Source organism: Phallusia mammillata, chromosome 2 (genome assembly GCF_965637545.1).
Source record: "Phallusia mammillata chromosome 2, kaPhaMamm4.hap1.1, whole genome shotgun sequence".
Taxonomy (NCBI): Eukaryota; Metazoa; Chordata; class Ascidiacea; order Phlebobranchia; family Ascidiidae; genus Phallusia; species Phallusia mammillata.
Genome location: NC_137253.1, coordinates 22,173,325 through 22,187,593, shown reverse-complemented (window position 1 = coordinate 22,187,593; position 14,269 = coordinate 22,173,325). Strand labels below are relative to the sequence as shown.

At 38.5% G+C, this 14,269-nt stretch overlaps 2 protein-coding genes across 9 annotated transcripts; both read left to right on the top strand.

The window, feature by feature from the left end:
• Positions 1 to 2,769: 2,769 nt before the first annotated feature.
• On the top strand, positions 2,770 to 10,457 carry LOC145214572 (ATP-binding cassette sub-family C member 4-like). 8 transcript variants are annotated; one of them, XM_080083127.1, is made up of 29 exons: positions 2,772 to 3,546; positions 3,679 to 3,789; positions 3,845 to 3,974; positions 4,070 to 4,279; positions 4,380 to 4,469; positions 4,719 to 4,882; positions 5,129 to 5,254; positions 5,310 to 5,448; positions 5,508 to 5,618; positions 5,676 to 5,804; positions 5,864 to 5,965; positions 6,051 to 6,242; positions 6,307 to 6,519; positions 6,592 to 6,660; positions 6,716 to 6,827; positions 6,899 to 6,951; positions 7,011 to 7,228; positions 7,410 to 7,543; positions 7,625 to 7,771; positions 7,835 to 7,914; positions 7,970 to 8,124; positions 8,195 to 8,310; positions 8,366 to 8,583; positions 8,649 to 8,843; positions 8,924 to 9,082; positions 9,223 to 9,312; positions 9,378 to 9,550; positions 9,732 to 9,837; positions 9,896 to 10,457. In XM_080083127.1, the coding sequence occupies exons 1-29, from the start codon at positions 3,482 to 3,484 to the stop codon at positions 10,034 to 10,036; spliced, it is 3,948 nt and encodes a 1,315-aa protein (XP_079939253.1). In that variant the 5' UTR covers positions 2,772 to 3,481; the 3' UTR covers positions 10,037 to 10,457. The 8 variants fall into 8 exon arrangements, with proteins under 8 accessions (XP_079939256.1, XP_079939253.1, XP_079939257.1 ...); XM_080083126.1 differs by having other exon boundaries at positions 2,773 to 3,546; positions 7,970 to 8,120; positions 8,191 to 8,310; XM_080083128.1 differs by having other exon boundaries at positions 2,774 to 3,546; positions 3,854 to 3,974; positions 7,970 to 8,120; positions 8,191 to 8,310.
• A 2,113-nt stretch (positions 10,458 to 12,570) lies between these two features.
• Positions 12,571 to 13,926, top strand: LOC145213153 (uncharacterized). The gene has a single exon (XM_080081388.1). The coding sequence runs from the start codon at positions 12,898 to 12,900 to the stop codon at positions 13,924 to 13,926; it is 1,029 nt and encodes a 342-aa protein (XP_079937514.1). The 5' UTR covers positions 12,571 to 12,897.
• Positions 13,927 to 14,269: the final 343 nt, after the last annotated feature.

Below are 14,269 nucleotides of genomic sequence, written 5' to 3'. Positions count from 1 at the left end.
TGTAAAAAGATACGAAAAATGGGTAAATAATTACTAAGTGAACTATGACTGTCACCAGCTAAACAATCGTTGTCCATTTAACTTACATTCCGAGAACCGTGGCACTCAGTAAAATGTACTTATTTTGGCAAAATTAAAAAAAAAAAAAGCTATTGAGGAGAGGACTAAGTACAGGTCTGAAACCTTGTCAAAAAATAAGAATAAAATAACATATTGAGCGGTATTTTTACCCAAACTGTCGCTTGTTTCCACATTTATTCGTAGTTTTTCTGATTGGCATTATACTGGTTCTTCTTTATTACCAGATTATTGCATCTTAAACAGTCTATTACAAGAGTTTAGATTGTAAACGCATTGAGTCAGTTTGTTTTGAATTGAGTTTGGATTGGTCTTACAACAAAAAACTGTGAACGACGCAACATGTTGCATTCAAACCAAGGCATAGGTGTGAAAGCAGCAAGGTGTTAAAAGTAAGAGTCAGAAAGGACTTTTAATATAGTGTTATTACTTGGTGAAAGAAGAGAAAGTACTGACTTTGCTGCTGTTTGTGTTCTTGTACTTAATTGCAAATTGCAATTAATATCATTCAAGCAGCGTACGTCGTTTCAAAAATAACTTCCGGTTTGTCATCACATTGACGGGTTTGACTAACGCACACAGAACTGTCAATAATAAATACTAGAAACTGATAACTGTATTCATACCTCTGCCTTTGATGTGCTAAAGCTAAATAAACCTTAGTCATGTTATTACAAATCGAATATAAAATGCGAAAGTTGTAAACACACGAAATAGGGTATTGCTGCCAGGCATAATGTATAACAAAGTATTGCTCATCCAGCAGTTTTATTGTAAACACATGTTTTAACCTCGTTTAGTGAGCCAACTTCGCTTCCCGATTACACATGCATACATCATTCTTGCCTAATCTCTACATTTGCTGCCTATATCTAAATGGACACTATATGAGAGAATCCCAAATCGGTGTTGATCCTTTAAACCAGTGGTTCTTAACCTTTTTTCTGTTGTTACCCACAAAATGTTTTGATGGATATCAATTACCCCTTATTAGAAACGTTTGCCATCGAAGTTACTTCTTTTTTATTTTGAAAATGTGGCAGGACGCCGATAAATCTATTAAGATTGAATTTTTATTGAATTATTTTGAATACATTTTACCCTCATTATAAAATGTTTGCTGGTTGCAATAATGATAACCAAGAATCTAATGATAACTATAACAGAAAATCTATGTTACCCCTTTTAAAATGCCAAATTACCCCTTTGGGGGTAATTACCCACAGGTTAAGAACCACTGCTTTAAACCAGGGGTCACCAAACTTTTTTCACTGCGGTCCGGATAAGTTTAATAATGATTCGCGCGGGCCGCACTCTTCGCATGCCTCAACGACCTATTTACAAACTTTGCCCTCGAGGCGATTTTATAGGGTTGCCAAGATATGGTTTTTCTACAATCCTGTTTAAAATCTGGTGATGCGCCTGTTAAACTGTATAGTTAGTCTCACCTTCCAGTAATATCACGTCCTAATTACGTCACAAGTAACAAAAAGACAATTATTTGCGCACAATTACCACTAGTAGTCTTGTCTGTGACGTAACAAACTGGCTTTGGATCAATCCTGGGCATTGAAATTAGGTAATATCCAATTCTACATATCGCGACAGGAAGACTTTTGTAAGGAGTAGATTAATTTTTTAATGTTACAAAGTTATCAATATTTTTGGCAAACCTAAAAATGTAGTCGCGGGCCGGATGAAATCACCTTACGGGCCGGATCCGGCCTTTTTCTACGGTAGTTTGGTGACCCCTGCTATAAACCAACTCTTTGAAAATGTATACTCACAAAACATTGTACTTTACCGGGTCAAAAATTTGGCTTTTTTTCAATACCTTGCAAATGCTTGAAACTTCAAACACAGGTTCCTTAATACTACATTGCGATTGAGCACAAGGTTTTTTCGAATACTGCCTGAAAACTAGAAGGCTAATCAGCGCAGTCATGCGTATCTGAGAAAAAAGAATTAGGGTGCGCCATTTTGTAAAAAGATACGAAAAGTGGGTAAATAATTACTAAGTGAACTATGACTGTCACCAGCTAAGCATTCGTTGTCCATTTAACTTACATTCCGAGAACCGTGGCACTCAGTAAAATGGACATATTTTGGCAAAATAAAAAAAAACTAAGTACAGGTCTGAAACCTTGTCAAAAAATAAGAATAAAATAACATGTTGAGCGGTATTTTTACCCAAACTGTCGCTTGTTTCCACATTTATTCGTAGTTTTTCTGATTGGCATTATACTGGTTCTTCTTTATTACCAGATTATTGCATCTTAAACAGTCTATTACAAGAGTTTAGATTGTAAACGCATCGAGCCAGTTTGTTTTGGATTTGGTTTGGATTGATCTTCGTCTTACAACAAAAAACTGTGAACGACGCAACATGTTGTATTGAAACCAAGGCATAGGTGTGAAAGCAGCAAGGTGTTAAAAGTAAGAGTCAGAAAGGACTTTTAATATAGTGTTATTACTTGGTGAAAGAAGAGAAAGTACTGACTTTGCTGCTGTTTGTGTGCTTGTACATGCTGATCTCTGTTGTAGCGAATATAGGTCACTAAACGCTGGTCAGGCAATCATTTAACCTTTCCTGACAAAGGTGTACTTCCGGTGTACACTTTTTTTATTTGTTTTTACTATTGCCAATATAATACAACAATATTTATAACTAAATCCGCACGATTTGCAAAATAATTACTGTAATGTTTTCACCATTACATAGGCCTGGGGGCAGAACGCTTTGAGTCAGTACAATTTAAATGTCTCACTGTTGTTGGTTAGTGGAGTGTGACACAGGGAAAACCAAAAAATAGTCGTGGGTGTCAAGTAAACAGTTGAAAGTTCGATCAGTGGTAATGTAAAACACTGATAGGTTAAAACCATCGGCCTCAAACTCATGTTAAACCGAGTTAAACTTGTCCTGCAGACCTCGTTCGGGTTTTGTGACAGCACTGTGTCTGGTCAGTCAAGCTAGATGAGAAAAACAGTATGTGAGAAGATAGAAACTTACGAGGAGAAAGTTTATGCGTTCTAAATGTTCCCAGGCAAAACCTTCGTAGAGTTGCCCAAAGCAATCCAACTTTAACCTGTTCAAATTACTGCCTAACATCTTCTCCGAAAGTAGACACAGAAAAGGTTGTTTGTTGCGGAATGCGACACATCATCGCATACTTTACTGAAGTTGAGGTTAGAAAAATTACAAAAACAACACGACAAAGTCCTCAAGGAGGAAAATCAAGGAGAGAAAAAGGCATGAGAGCATGTTAACGATTTTGGACATTTGATGGAAAAGCACGTGCCAGTAGACTTTAGTGTGTGTCAGGTTACCTTGCTGTTGGTGAACAAAAAATATTTCAGTTTGAAGTTAATGTGATTGATAACGAAAGCACAAATTTGTTGTTGAATGTGCACTAGACAGAACAGCATGACGTCACAAACACCAAACATCTTTTCCAGGATTACATTCTGGTAAGTTTAACAATAGAGTGTTTAACGTGTACATGCGAAATAAGTAATGTTATTGTTGTGTAACTATAAGCAAAAAGATACCATAAACAAGTGCAGTTTTACTAATTTAACTTTTCTCACAATGATTTTTAGGTGGATGAACGAACTTTTTTCGCTGGGCAACAAATCTGACCTTCAAGAGCGAGATTTTGACGATTTGCACAAGAAGCACTCTTCACTACAAACTTGTGAACGCCTTGAAAAGTAATATTTTGTGCCATACTGAAAACTTTGTGTGATACTTAGTTGTCTTTCTGAGTTTTTTCAGAAATTGGAATTTGCAACTGAAAGCAAGTTTGACCTCGGGCAAAAAACCTGATTTAATACGAGCTGTAATCAACGCATACTGGCTGCAATGGCTGCTTTTCGCTGTGTTGGCGGTTGTTAAGGCAAGTATGTATTTACAAATACACCAAAAATTGAATTTGTTTCACAGATTGTCTTCGACCGATGGAGTACTTATTATTGCGTTTTGTGTTATTAGGAAGCGTTGGGAATCCTAACTCCATTCCTGATTGGTAGATTGTTGCAGTACTTCTCGGGTCAAATACCGCTGGCTGACGCTTACTGGTATTCCGCAGGCATTACTGCAATTGCAATCGCCTTTACGTTTCTTCACCAGTGGTTTTTCTATCTCGGTGACATGATGGGTTGGCATGTTCGGGCCGCGACGTGCGCCCTGATGTACAAAAAGGTACGAACTCAAACTAGGCGTTAAGTTTTTCTGTTACGTCTATTTAACGCATGAAGTACAAAACCAAGCATTCTAAAGAAACGCATTGTCACTGTTTAAGACCCTACGTCTCAACCAGCTCTCGCTTTCAAGCACAACGACCGGACAGATTGTCAATCTCGGTGCAACTGACGTTCTACGGTTTGATATAGTAGGTACACGTTTAAGGTCATATTATAAATCACAATCACGTGATAAACAAGTTTGTGAACTAAATTGAATAGTTTTATTTTTTTAAATGCGTCCCGCAAGGACAACGCCTGCTAGTCAATCGAGAAAAGTTTGTAATTTCCATTAGTGACGTCCGGGCTGAACCACACTCTCTTCACTATTCCTCCAGCTTAAGTATAGGGTACATAACAATTATAAAAAAACGAATCATTTTCTTTTATATTTCAAGTTACCCCCTTTTATCCACTACATATGGCTGAGTCCTATTTTAGTGGCAATTGTAACGTATTTACTCTGGCAAGAGCTTGGAATAACGGCACTGGTTAGCGTTGGCATCATCTTTCTTCCTTTGTTAAGTCAAATACTTGTGGGACCGTGCTTTGGTAAAATCAGGTATGACATTGTCTAGTTACCAAGTATGTACATTTTCTGTTTAAAGCGAGTCGTATTAAAAGAGTTACTTACGAGTCGAGGTACCAAGCCAACCTGATAGTGACTTTAACCTAATCTTAATAACTGAAAAACACAATACAGGAATTTATTCATCTTTTTCATGTTTCTTAACGTTTGTTTGTGAATGAAGTACACCTATTTTGCTTGTTCATAAGGTTCTACAATTTATACTTACATTGTTTTGAGAGCGCAAACTGCGCTTCAAACAGATAAACGGATACAAACGATGAACGAGCTGTTGGTTGCAATGCGAATTGTAAAGTTATATGCCTGGGAGAAACGATTCGCTGATCTAGTCAGCAATATTCGAAAGTAAGTTGTTCGTCTTTCTCCTGCAAAAGAAATTCATTCATAATGTATCCTTTAGAAAGGAAATAAATTGGATTTTGAAATCGTCGTACTTGAAGGCTTACAATTCCGGTATGACGTATGCATCAGGAAAAATTCTTGTGTTTGCTACTTTTGTGACTTACGTAGTTTTGGGCGGAGAGCTCACCGCACCAAAGGTATGGCCTAAGCGTATCACAAAACAACCTTTTGGTTCATTTTTTTACTTTGATTTTAGGTTTTTACTGTAATGGCATGGTTTAACTCTATTCGGTTGCCAACTACAGTGTTTGCACATTTTGCAATTGAGAAGATCGCTGAGTCGCGTATCAGCTTAAAACGAATCGAGGTTCGTATCTGTTTTGCGCCTTTCAAATGTAATTATGTAATGTTTACAATTCAACAGAATTTTTTACTCTTGGAAGAATTAAAGCCCGATGTGGAAGGTGGTGTCCAGACAGAGTTTGAAAAGCCATTAATAAAACTAGAGAACTATTTTGGCAGTTGGAATGCGAATAAGTCGACGTCAGACACAGTAAGTTTTATTTGCTTAAGAATATATGATAAGGATTCTTATCTTTCACGCAATTTTAGGGTGATCAGGCCCCAGAGAATGTTAATTGCCTAAAAAACGTCAGTGTAACTGTAAGGGACAGAAACTTGCTGGCAATTGTTGGGCCTGTAGGCTGTGGCAAAGTAAGTTTAATGTGGTTTGCTATAACACCGGAATGAGTACTTGATTTTCAGTCCATTAATTTAACCAACGTTCCCAAACCTACAGTCTTCATTCCTATGCTCTATCCTGCGTGAACTTCCCCGCAAGGCAGGAAAGTTGGTCGTTCAAGGAAATGTCGCTTATGTTGGCCAGGTTCCGTGGATCTTCTCAGGAACCGTTAAACAAAATATTCTTTTCGGTGAAGCGTTCGATGCCCAACGATACAATGAAGTTATTAAAGTCTGTGCTCTACAAACGGTACACAACTAACCCTATAGTCTTAGCAAAACGTTTTGTTGTTTTTAAATCGTTTTGAACACAGGACATCAGTAACTTACCTCATGGCGACGAGACATTGGTTGGTGAGCGTGGGGCTGCACTTAGTGGGGGTCAGAAAGCCAGGGTGAATCTTGCGAGAGCTGCGTACCGAGAAAATATCGACATCATGTTGTTGGATGATCCATTAAGCGCAGTTGATGCAAACGTTGCAAACCATATCTTCCATGAATGTATTTGCGGCTATATGAAAAATAAGGTAAGTATTGCATTGGACTGAGCATCTTTTACGATTAATGGCTCGAGATTAATCGGTAACTTTATTCTGTAGATTCGCGTGCTGGTTACACACCAGTTTCAATTTCTACAAAGCGTTGATGAGATCCTAATTCTTAAAGCGGTGTGTTGTACTGTATTTAGTCCATTTTGGGCAACATGTAATGTATTATTTTAAGGGAGAAGTTGTAGCTTATGGTTCATTTCAAGATATCCAAACCAGTGGGGCCGATTTGGCCTACTTGACTGCTACAAACTCCGATGACCAAAGCGAGAATCAACACGTAGAACGTTAGTTATACCATGTGTTTTTAAAAATCTCAGATTTTTTTGCCTTGTGTAGTTAAAATATACTTTTGCAGATCCATTAAGGCTTTATGTTCCACAGTTTCAGGAAAAACAATCTTCAGAGAAGGTATTTACAATATATCTTTTTAACGATATTTAATAATTTCTCCCTATATTCTCCTGCAGACCAACGACGAAATCTATGGAACAAAAGTCGTTTTGCAAAAGAACGTTGAGCACGTCGCCGATGTTGAAAATGAGGAAATAAAGGCGCAGGGTAGCATAGGACTGAAGTCGTATGTCCAATATTTGGCAAGCAGATGGTTCCGTTTTGCTTTGGTGGTTGTCCTCATAATTGCCAACCACACTCTACACGTGGCTACGGATTGGTGGATCTCTGTATGGTAAGGTGTTGGTTGGATAGGTGCTGAAAGCAGCAAATTTTAGCATAGAAACTCAGGTCAATTGTTCGGCAAGTTGTTACTTTTGTTATGAAGGTAAAACGTACTCCATGACTTATGGCAACCATGTTCTGTCTCCGATTTTGATAGCTAGTTTAGAATTTGCCAACAAAACGTTTTTCAGGGCAACTAATTCCCAAGACAGTCTAGCATCTTTAAATACTTCCACGTCATCGATATTTGCCAATAGAACCATGGCAGTCTTAAATCCGCAACCAATATCGTCGGATGATTTTTACTACATACGGATATACGCAAGTAAGTAAAATTGGGTGTACTGCATTCAGGCATTATGTTTTTAGGTTTTACTTTAGTTGTAACTGGGTTTTTCTTTTATAGTTCTTGTTGCTTCGTTTCTGGTAGCTTTATTTGGACGAACATTACTGCATTACCATCATACTGTTGCAAGTGGACGAAGGATGCACGACAAGATGTTAACAGCACTGCTACATGCTCCCATACGCTTTTTTGACGTAAATCCTGTTGGTCAGCAATTGCATGTTTAATATGCCATACGCAGAACGTATGTTCAACATATTTATGTAACAGGCAGAATTCTAAACCGTTTTTCGAAAGACATGGGACAAGTTGACGAAATTCTTCCTTGGCTGCTTTTAGAGTTTACTATGGTGGGTATAGTAGTAGCATTCTCCTAGCAGTTTAACTATACATTTGTCATTGTAGGCATTTTTCTTGGTGTTGTCAATTATTATTGTGGGCTCGGTCATAAATTACTTCGTACTGATTGCCGTATTTCCTTTGCTGATCTATTTTTTGTGGCTTCGTCGATATTACATCAAAACTTCCCGCGACATAAAACGAATTGAAGGGGCAAGTAGGTATTTAACTTGAAGGTGCTCAATCACACTTCTGCCAAAGCGCTAAATGAGCCATTTTCCTGATAGATAGAAGTCCCGTATTCTCTCACCTGGCTGCAACCATACACGGTTTGACCACGGTTCGCGCATTTAAAATGCAAGAAAAATTTGAAGTCGAATTTCACCGCCTTCAAGACAAACACAGCGGTATGTTCTTTTTAACTTTGCCTCATTGTCCGAATTGAACTTACTTTCTTTTCAGTTCCGTGGTTTCTTTTTCTATCCGGGACGAGATGGTTTAGTTTACGTTTAGACATAATTAGCGCCACCTTCATTGGTGTCGTCGCTTTCCTGTCCGTTGCAACGACATCCTGGTTTGAAACAGATGCAGGCCGAGTCGGTTTGGCTCTGATTTATGCATTACAGCTTATGGGTTACTTCCAGTGGTGTGTAAGGATGAGCACTGAAGTTGAAAACCAGGTACTTGATGTGTGTTTCTTTAACTTTTGTTTGAAAACCAGTAAGTTTTGTTTCCAAATTGACAGATGACGTCAGTTGAGCGAATACAGCAATATCACAAAATTCCACCTGAAGCTTCGCACAACACTGGAACATCGAAGTTACCCGTTGACTGGCCAGTTGCTGGTGACCTACTCATACAAAACGCCTCCTTTGCCCATTATGAGTCTGGACCGACGATTTTATGTGACATATCCCTACACATCAAGCCAATGGAAAAGGTAACTACACGTTAAACTATGAGTCTAAGTATTTCAATCTCATGGATCAACCGTGGTAATGTAAAAACTTCCTATTACAGATTGGAGTTGTTGGAAGAACTGGAGCTGGAAAAAGTTCTTTAATTGCAAGTTTGTTTCGTCTAACTGAACTCCGCTCTGGTAAAATTTTTCTTGACAATGTCGATATTTCTACTATTGGTCTTACTAAACTACGATCTTCGATTTCCGTTATTACTCAGGTAAATTCTTGTTGACATTTTCCAAATGTATTATAACTGGTATTTACAGCATACTTTACAATATCCAAAATCAAATCATAAGATCTAAAGGTAAAAAACGAGATTCAAAATCTTACTCCCAAGAAAATACAATGGTTTAGGATCCGATTTTGTTTGCTGGAACGTTACGAAAAAATCTGGACCCGTTTTCTATGTACACTGATACTGAGCTGTGGACGGCACTTGAAAAAGTAGGCAATGTTCCTACCGGGATAACATAATTGATTTATATCATGCTACGTTTATGTGATTTTAGGTTGAAATGAAAGAGACAGTGGCAGTTCTTCCTGTTAAACTGGAAACAAAACTGGCCGAATCCGGGTCTAACTTCAGCGTAGGGCAACGTCAACTGCTTTGTCTTGCCAGAGCAATTTTAACGAGAAATAAAATTCTCGCAATCGACGAAGCAACTGCAAATGTTGACATGAGGTAACTCAGTGTTGGGTCAGTTTGGGTTAAATTTGGACCGGACTCACTCGGTGTCATTTGTGCCCCTTCTTTCGGGTTTAATTTAAGTTCTGGTTTTGTGTTAAAATCGGGCTTGGGCCCCTCTAAGATAACAACAAAGGCGTTCTTAAAATTGGTGCAAACGGCTGTATCTTGCATACAGAACGGATAAGTTAATTCAGAAAACAATCCGCAAAACCTTTAAAGATTGTACGGTCATCACTGTGGCTCACCGGATCAACACCATCATCGACAGTGATCGCGTTTTGGTTAGTAGGAATGCGGATTGTATTTTGGATATGATTTCAATTGCTTACTCGTTTTAAGGTTCTAGATCAAGGACGATTGGTTGAATTCGACGCTCCAAGTAAACTGTTAAATAACAGAGACAGCGCATTTAGTGGTATGGTTGATTCGCTGGGATCAGTGGAAAGTGACAATCTTCGACGATTGGCTAACGATTTGTAAACGCATAAAGAACAAACTTTCGGTCAAATGTGTTGGTTCGATTTAGATAGGCCTATGTTTACCATAATAGTTAGTAGCACACAGAAGGTATAAATGCTAGCTCGTATTGTTCACCAGCAAAATAGGTAGCATCTAATAAACATATAGTGCTGCTCGGTCAAACGTCTACGGAAAGTATGTTAAAAAAAGCTTTTGGTGTTTCGAGTTTGCAAACCAAAATTTTCTATTCGTGGCTACCATGAAAAAAAACTCTTCACTTGGCCAACATTTTCGGCATTTATTCAGTACCAACTATTGTAGACCACTTACATACTTTTAGCAGACTTTTGGCAAAGTGACTTGCTTCGTTTGTGGCTGTACTGTGTTCTACTGTTCATTGAAAGAGAATGTCTAAAATAAAAAATATCAGAAGCAAATTTAAGTTATGTGTGAGCATCTTAACCATAACAATATTGTTACATCCGGTATATAAAATCTAAATGTGTGATGCAAAGTAAGAACTTGTGTGCATACATGACTTTGAAACCTTGGCAAGAAAGGGAAGATGTCGGTAATTGTGACGAAGCAACAGACAAACAGACAGCACAAGACAACGGCACTGCTACAAAAACAAAACCACTAATTTCTCTTTAACACTGGTTAATATGTAGCCTAGTGTCCAAATTATGAAAAACATTAAAACCGTTTTAATAAGAAGGCATTATGCTTTACGTCCACGAATGTTGTTAGATGTTTCATCAGTATATTTTTCCAACATAATCTTTGTAAAACAAATTCCTTTTAGAATTTGTGTTGCCCCTGTCGGTCTGTTTAAACTAGAGATGTACCGAATATTCGGTTTGCCGAATTTATTCGGCCGAATCGGCCATATTTGCAAAGATTCGGTTTCGGCCGAATAATTTGTTGCGATTCGGCCGAAACCGAATCTTTTACGAGAACCCATTCAAAGCGTTAAACGTTTCCTTTCTTCTCAGTACCAACGAAAATCGCGTCAATCATTATATTTTTTAACATATTGACGCTTTTCCCACTGCAGACAAAAAATCAGTTTTCCATTGTCGGGTTGGCAACCGTGCTTGGGACAATGTTAAACCCCATAGAACTAAAATACGGACGAAACACAACCATTTTGCACTAATTGTCTGGTAGATAAACTTCTGCTTTCATGTCAAACGCATAGGATACACTTTGCGTGACGTATAAATGATTCGGCCGAATTTATTTGGCAAAACCGCCGAATATTCGGTTTCGGCCGAATCGAAATTTAGCCGATTCGGTACATCACTAGTTTAAACCCGCAGATGCTGAAGGCGCCTAAGCAAGAGGTTCTTCAAATTTAAAATTAGTTGTTGTACAATGCGTTAGAATGCAATAATACTCAACGTACTGTTATCACAAATTTATTGTGGCAACTTCGGTTGGATAAATCTTATTTTACTCGCTGATGGAATTATATAATGGGTTTGGGCACTTTAGCAACAATATTAGTTCGTTTAACGATTTATTTTATTTAACATTTTCCAAACCTGCTGCTGTTAATGTACATGCAATGTCATGAATTTGCGCGCCTGGCGCCATACTGGAAACTGTCCAATTTCTAAAAACGTTTTTATGCAAACAAAAATGACACATTGAATTATTGCATAGCAGTAACGCTTACCAGAGTTTTGAGCCAGGGATAACAGATAACCAAAATGTTGCCGAACATCGGCAAAATAGATTATGAACGCATAAAATGCCTATTCCAATTACGCGGCAAAGGTACAGATTGTGTGCAGTAGCCTACCTTGCAAAAGTAACATTACCTAGTTTTTATATTTAGGCTCATGATATAATAATGACAAACTGTTTAAAATCAGACAAAAGCTTAACAAATACAAAACAGCAATTTACCACACTGCACATGTCAAACAAAACTCAACTCTAAATTGCCAAAAGAACAGCAAAGAGAAAGAAAATGCAAGGTTGTTGTTACGTTATGGAGAATTCTGCATTGTGGTGCAATCACACAACACGTGATATGACGTAGGTACACGGTCAAGTGATTTACGATTTATAAGAATACGACAAAATTAGTAAACGGAGAACATGGTCCTTACTTGGTAAACCATTCCATTGAAGTAAGGTATTGCAGTTAAATCTTTGGCTGACAGATATCTTTAACAAATTTGTCGTTCAACTGGTGTAATGCTGAACAAAATACTAATTGTTGTTTTTAAGAACTTGTATTTCGCTAACGTTTCGCCCACCAGAACGGTAGGGCTTCATCAGAGCAATGAACGATATAGTGCAAGCACAACAGGCGAAAATGCACAAGCGCAGCGGGATATAACGTAAAGTAATTATAAGAGAACAAAGGCTTATCGTGATGGGTTGAGTGTGCTATATTGTGACAGTGCGTAACTAATTTCCGATATTTGAAGAGGAAGTCGGACGCAAAATGTCGCGGAAAACTGGGCTGAGGTTTTTGCCGTCGTTACGGTTTAAAACATTTAAATTAGAATTTATGAGGCAACTTTCAAAAACCAATCTTTTCGACCAATTAGGTTCCTGTTTCAAAACTTGGGCATCGTTCCAATTTATGCGGTGATCACATACAAAAACGTGTTCGCATAAGGCGGACTTGTTAACATCCATGTTTCTGACTGCCACTTTGTGTTCCTTGAGACGTGAATTTAGATTCCGCTTACCGATTTGGCACTCTCGATCACTCTGGACAAACTCAAACACGACACTACACTACACTACACGAACGCACCGGGCTAGATCTTTCTCACATACAAACAGCTTTACAGATTTGCCTAAACGCAACGGTTTTTACTTACAGAGACACAATATACAAACAAATCTTTGGTACACCCATGGGCTCTCCTATTTCAGCTATTCTTGCTAATCTCACCATGGAACACATAGAGCAGAAGGCACTTGCAACATTCCACACACCACCACGTCTATGGCTTCGATACGTTGATGACACATACGTCATTATCGACAGAAACATGGTCCACACATTTCACACACACCTGAACACCATATCACCTACAATAGCTTTCACCATGGAAACCGAACAACACGATACCATTGCGTTTTTAGATGTGGCTGTTACCAGGCAGCCAGATCAAAAGCTCATCACTGGCATATACAAGAAGCCCACGAACACTGACCGCTACCTACACTACACGTCTCACCATCCACGGCACCAAAAACTTACAGTCGCCAAAACGCTTTACAACAGAGCCACAACTCACATCAAGGATACGGTTCTTCACAAACACGAATGCAAAAATATTGCACGCGTGTTAAAGAATAACGGTTTCCCGCGTAACTTAAACCACTTGACCCATAACACAACCACCTTACAAAACAGACAGTTTAAATCATTCACATGCTTACCGTATGTCCAGGGTGTGTCGGAGCGCCTAAAACGAATCCTGAATGATGCTGGGGTAAAAGTGGCAATGAAACCTTTCAAAACTATTGGGCAGTTACTACCAAAACCAAAAGATGCCACTATACCACAACGTCGTACAGGAGTTGTTTACCAGGTCCCTTGCCGTGATTGTGATATGGTATACATTGGTCAAACTAAGCGGAATCTAAATTCACGTCTCAAGGAACACAAAGTGGCAGTCAGAAACATGGATGTTAACAAGTCCGCCTTATGCGAATATGTTTTTGTATGTGATCACCGCATAAATTGGAACGATGCCCAAGTTTTGAAACAGGAACCTAATTGGTCGAAAAGATTGGTCTTTGAAAGTTGCCTCATAAATTCTAATTTAAATGTTTTAAACCGTAACGACGGCAAAAACCTCAGCCCAGTTTTAAGAGTGTTTTTTGGGGGCAGAAGTCAGCTTTTCGCATGTTTCGCAACAAAACTAAATGCTTAGTTTGCTGCTGGTTTAATGGACCCATCAGCACAGTGGAACGATGTATCCTGGGTAAAGGCTTGACAAAACTGCCTGTAGTGGCAATCTTAGATGGTTAGTGAAACTTGAATAGCCTATGCGTGTAGCAAAACGGGTATCTATGTTAGGTACCTAGGGAAACAGTGAATGTAGATGTGAATTTTTCAGGGCACTTAACGCGCCAAAAAGTCTCTACTCTTTAAATGGATGAGTTCCATATTTCTATGCAACTAGTGGGTAAAATAGCGCTTGTATGTTATTCTTATGATAAATCTCACAGTCAATTTCTGCACTGCAAAGTGCAAAACAACGTCGTCGTCCTGCT

Coding starts and splice junctions, on each gene's coding strand:
- LOC145213153 (XM_080081388.1), top strand. CDS start 12,898: ATGGGCTCTCCTATTTCAGCTATTCTTGCTAATCTCACCATGGAACAC.
- LOC145214572 (XM_080083127.1), top strand. CDS start 3,482: ATGTGCACTAGACAGAACAGCATGACGTCACAAACACCAAACATCTTT. Junction 3,790..3,844: donor ACTTGTGAACGCCTTGAAAA/GTAATATTTTGT, acceptor TGTCTTTCTGAG/TTTTTTCAGAAATTGGAATT. Junction 4,883..5,128: donor CCGTGCTTTGGTAAAATCAG/GTATGACATTGT, acceptor CATTGTTTTGAG/AGCGCAAACTGCGCTTCAAA.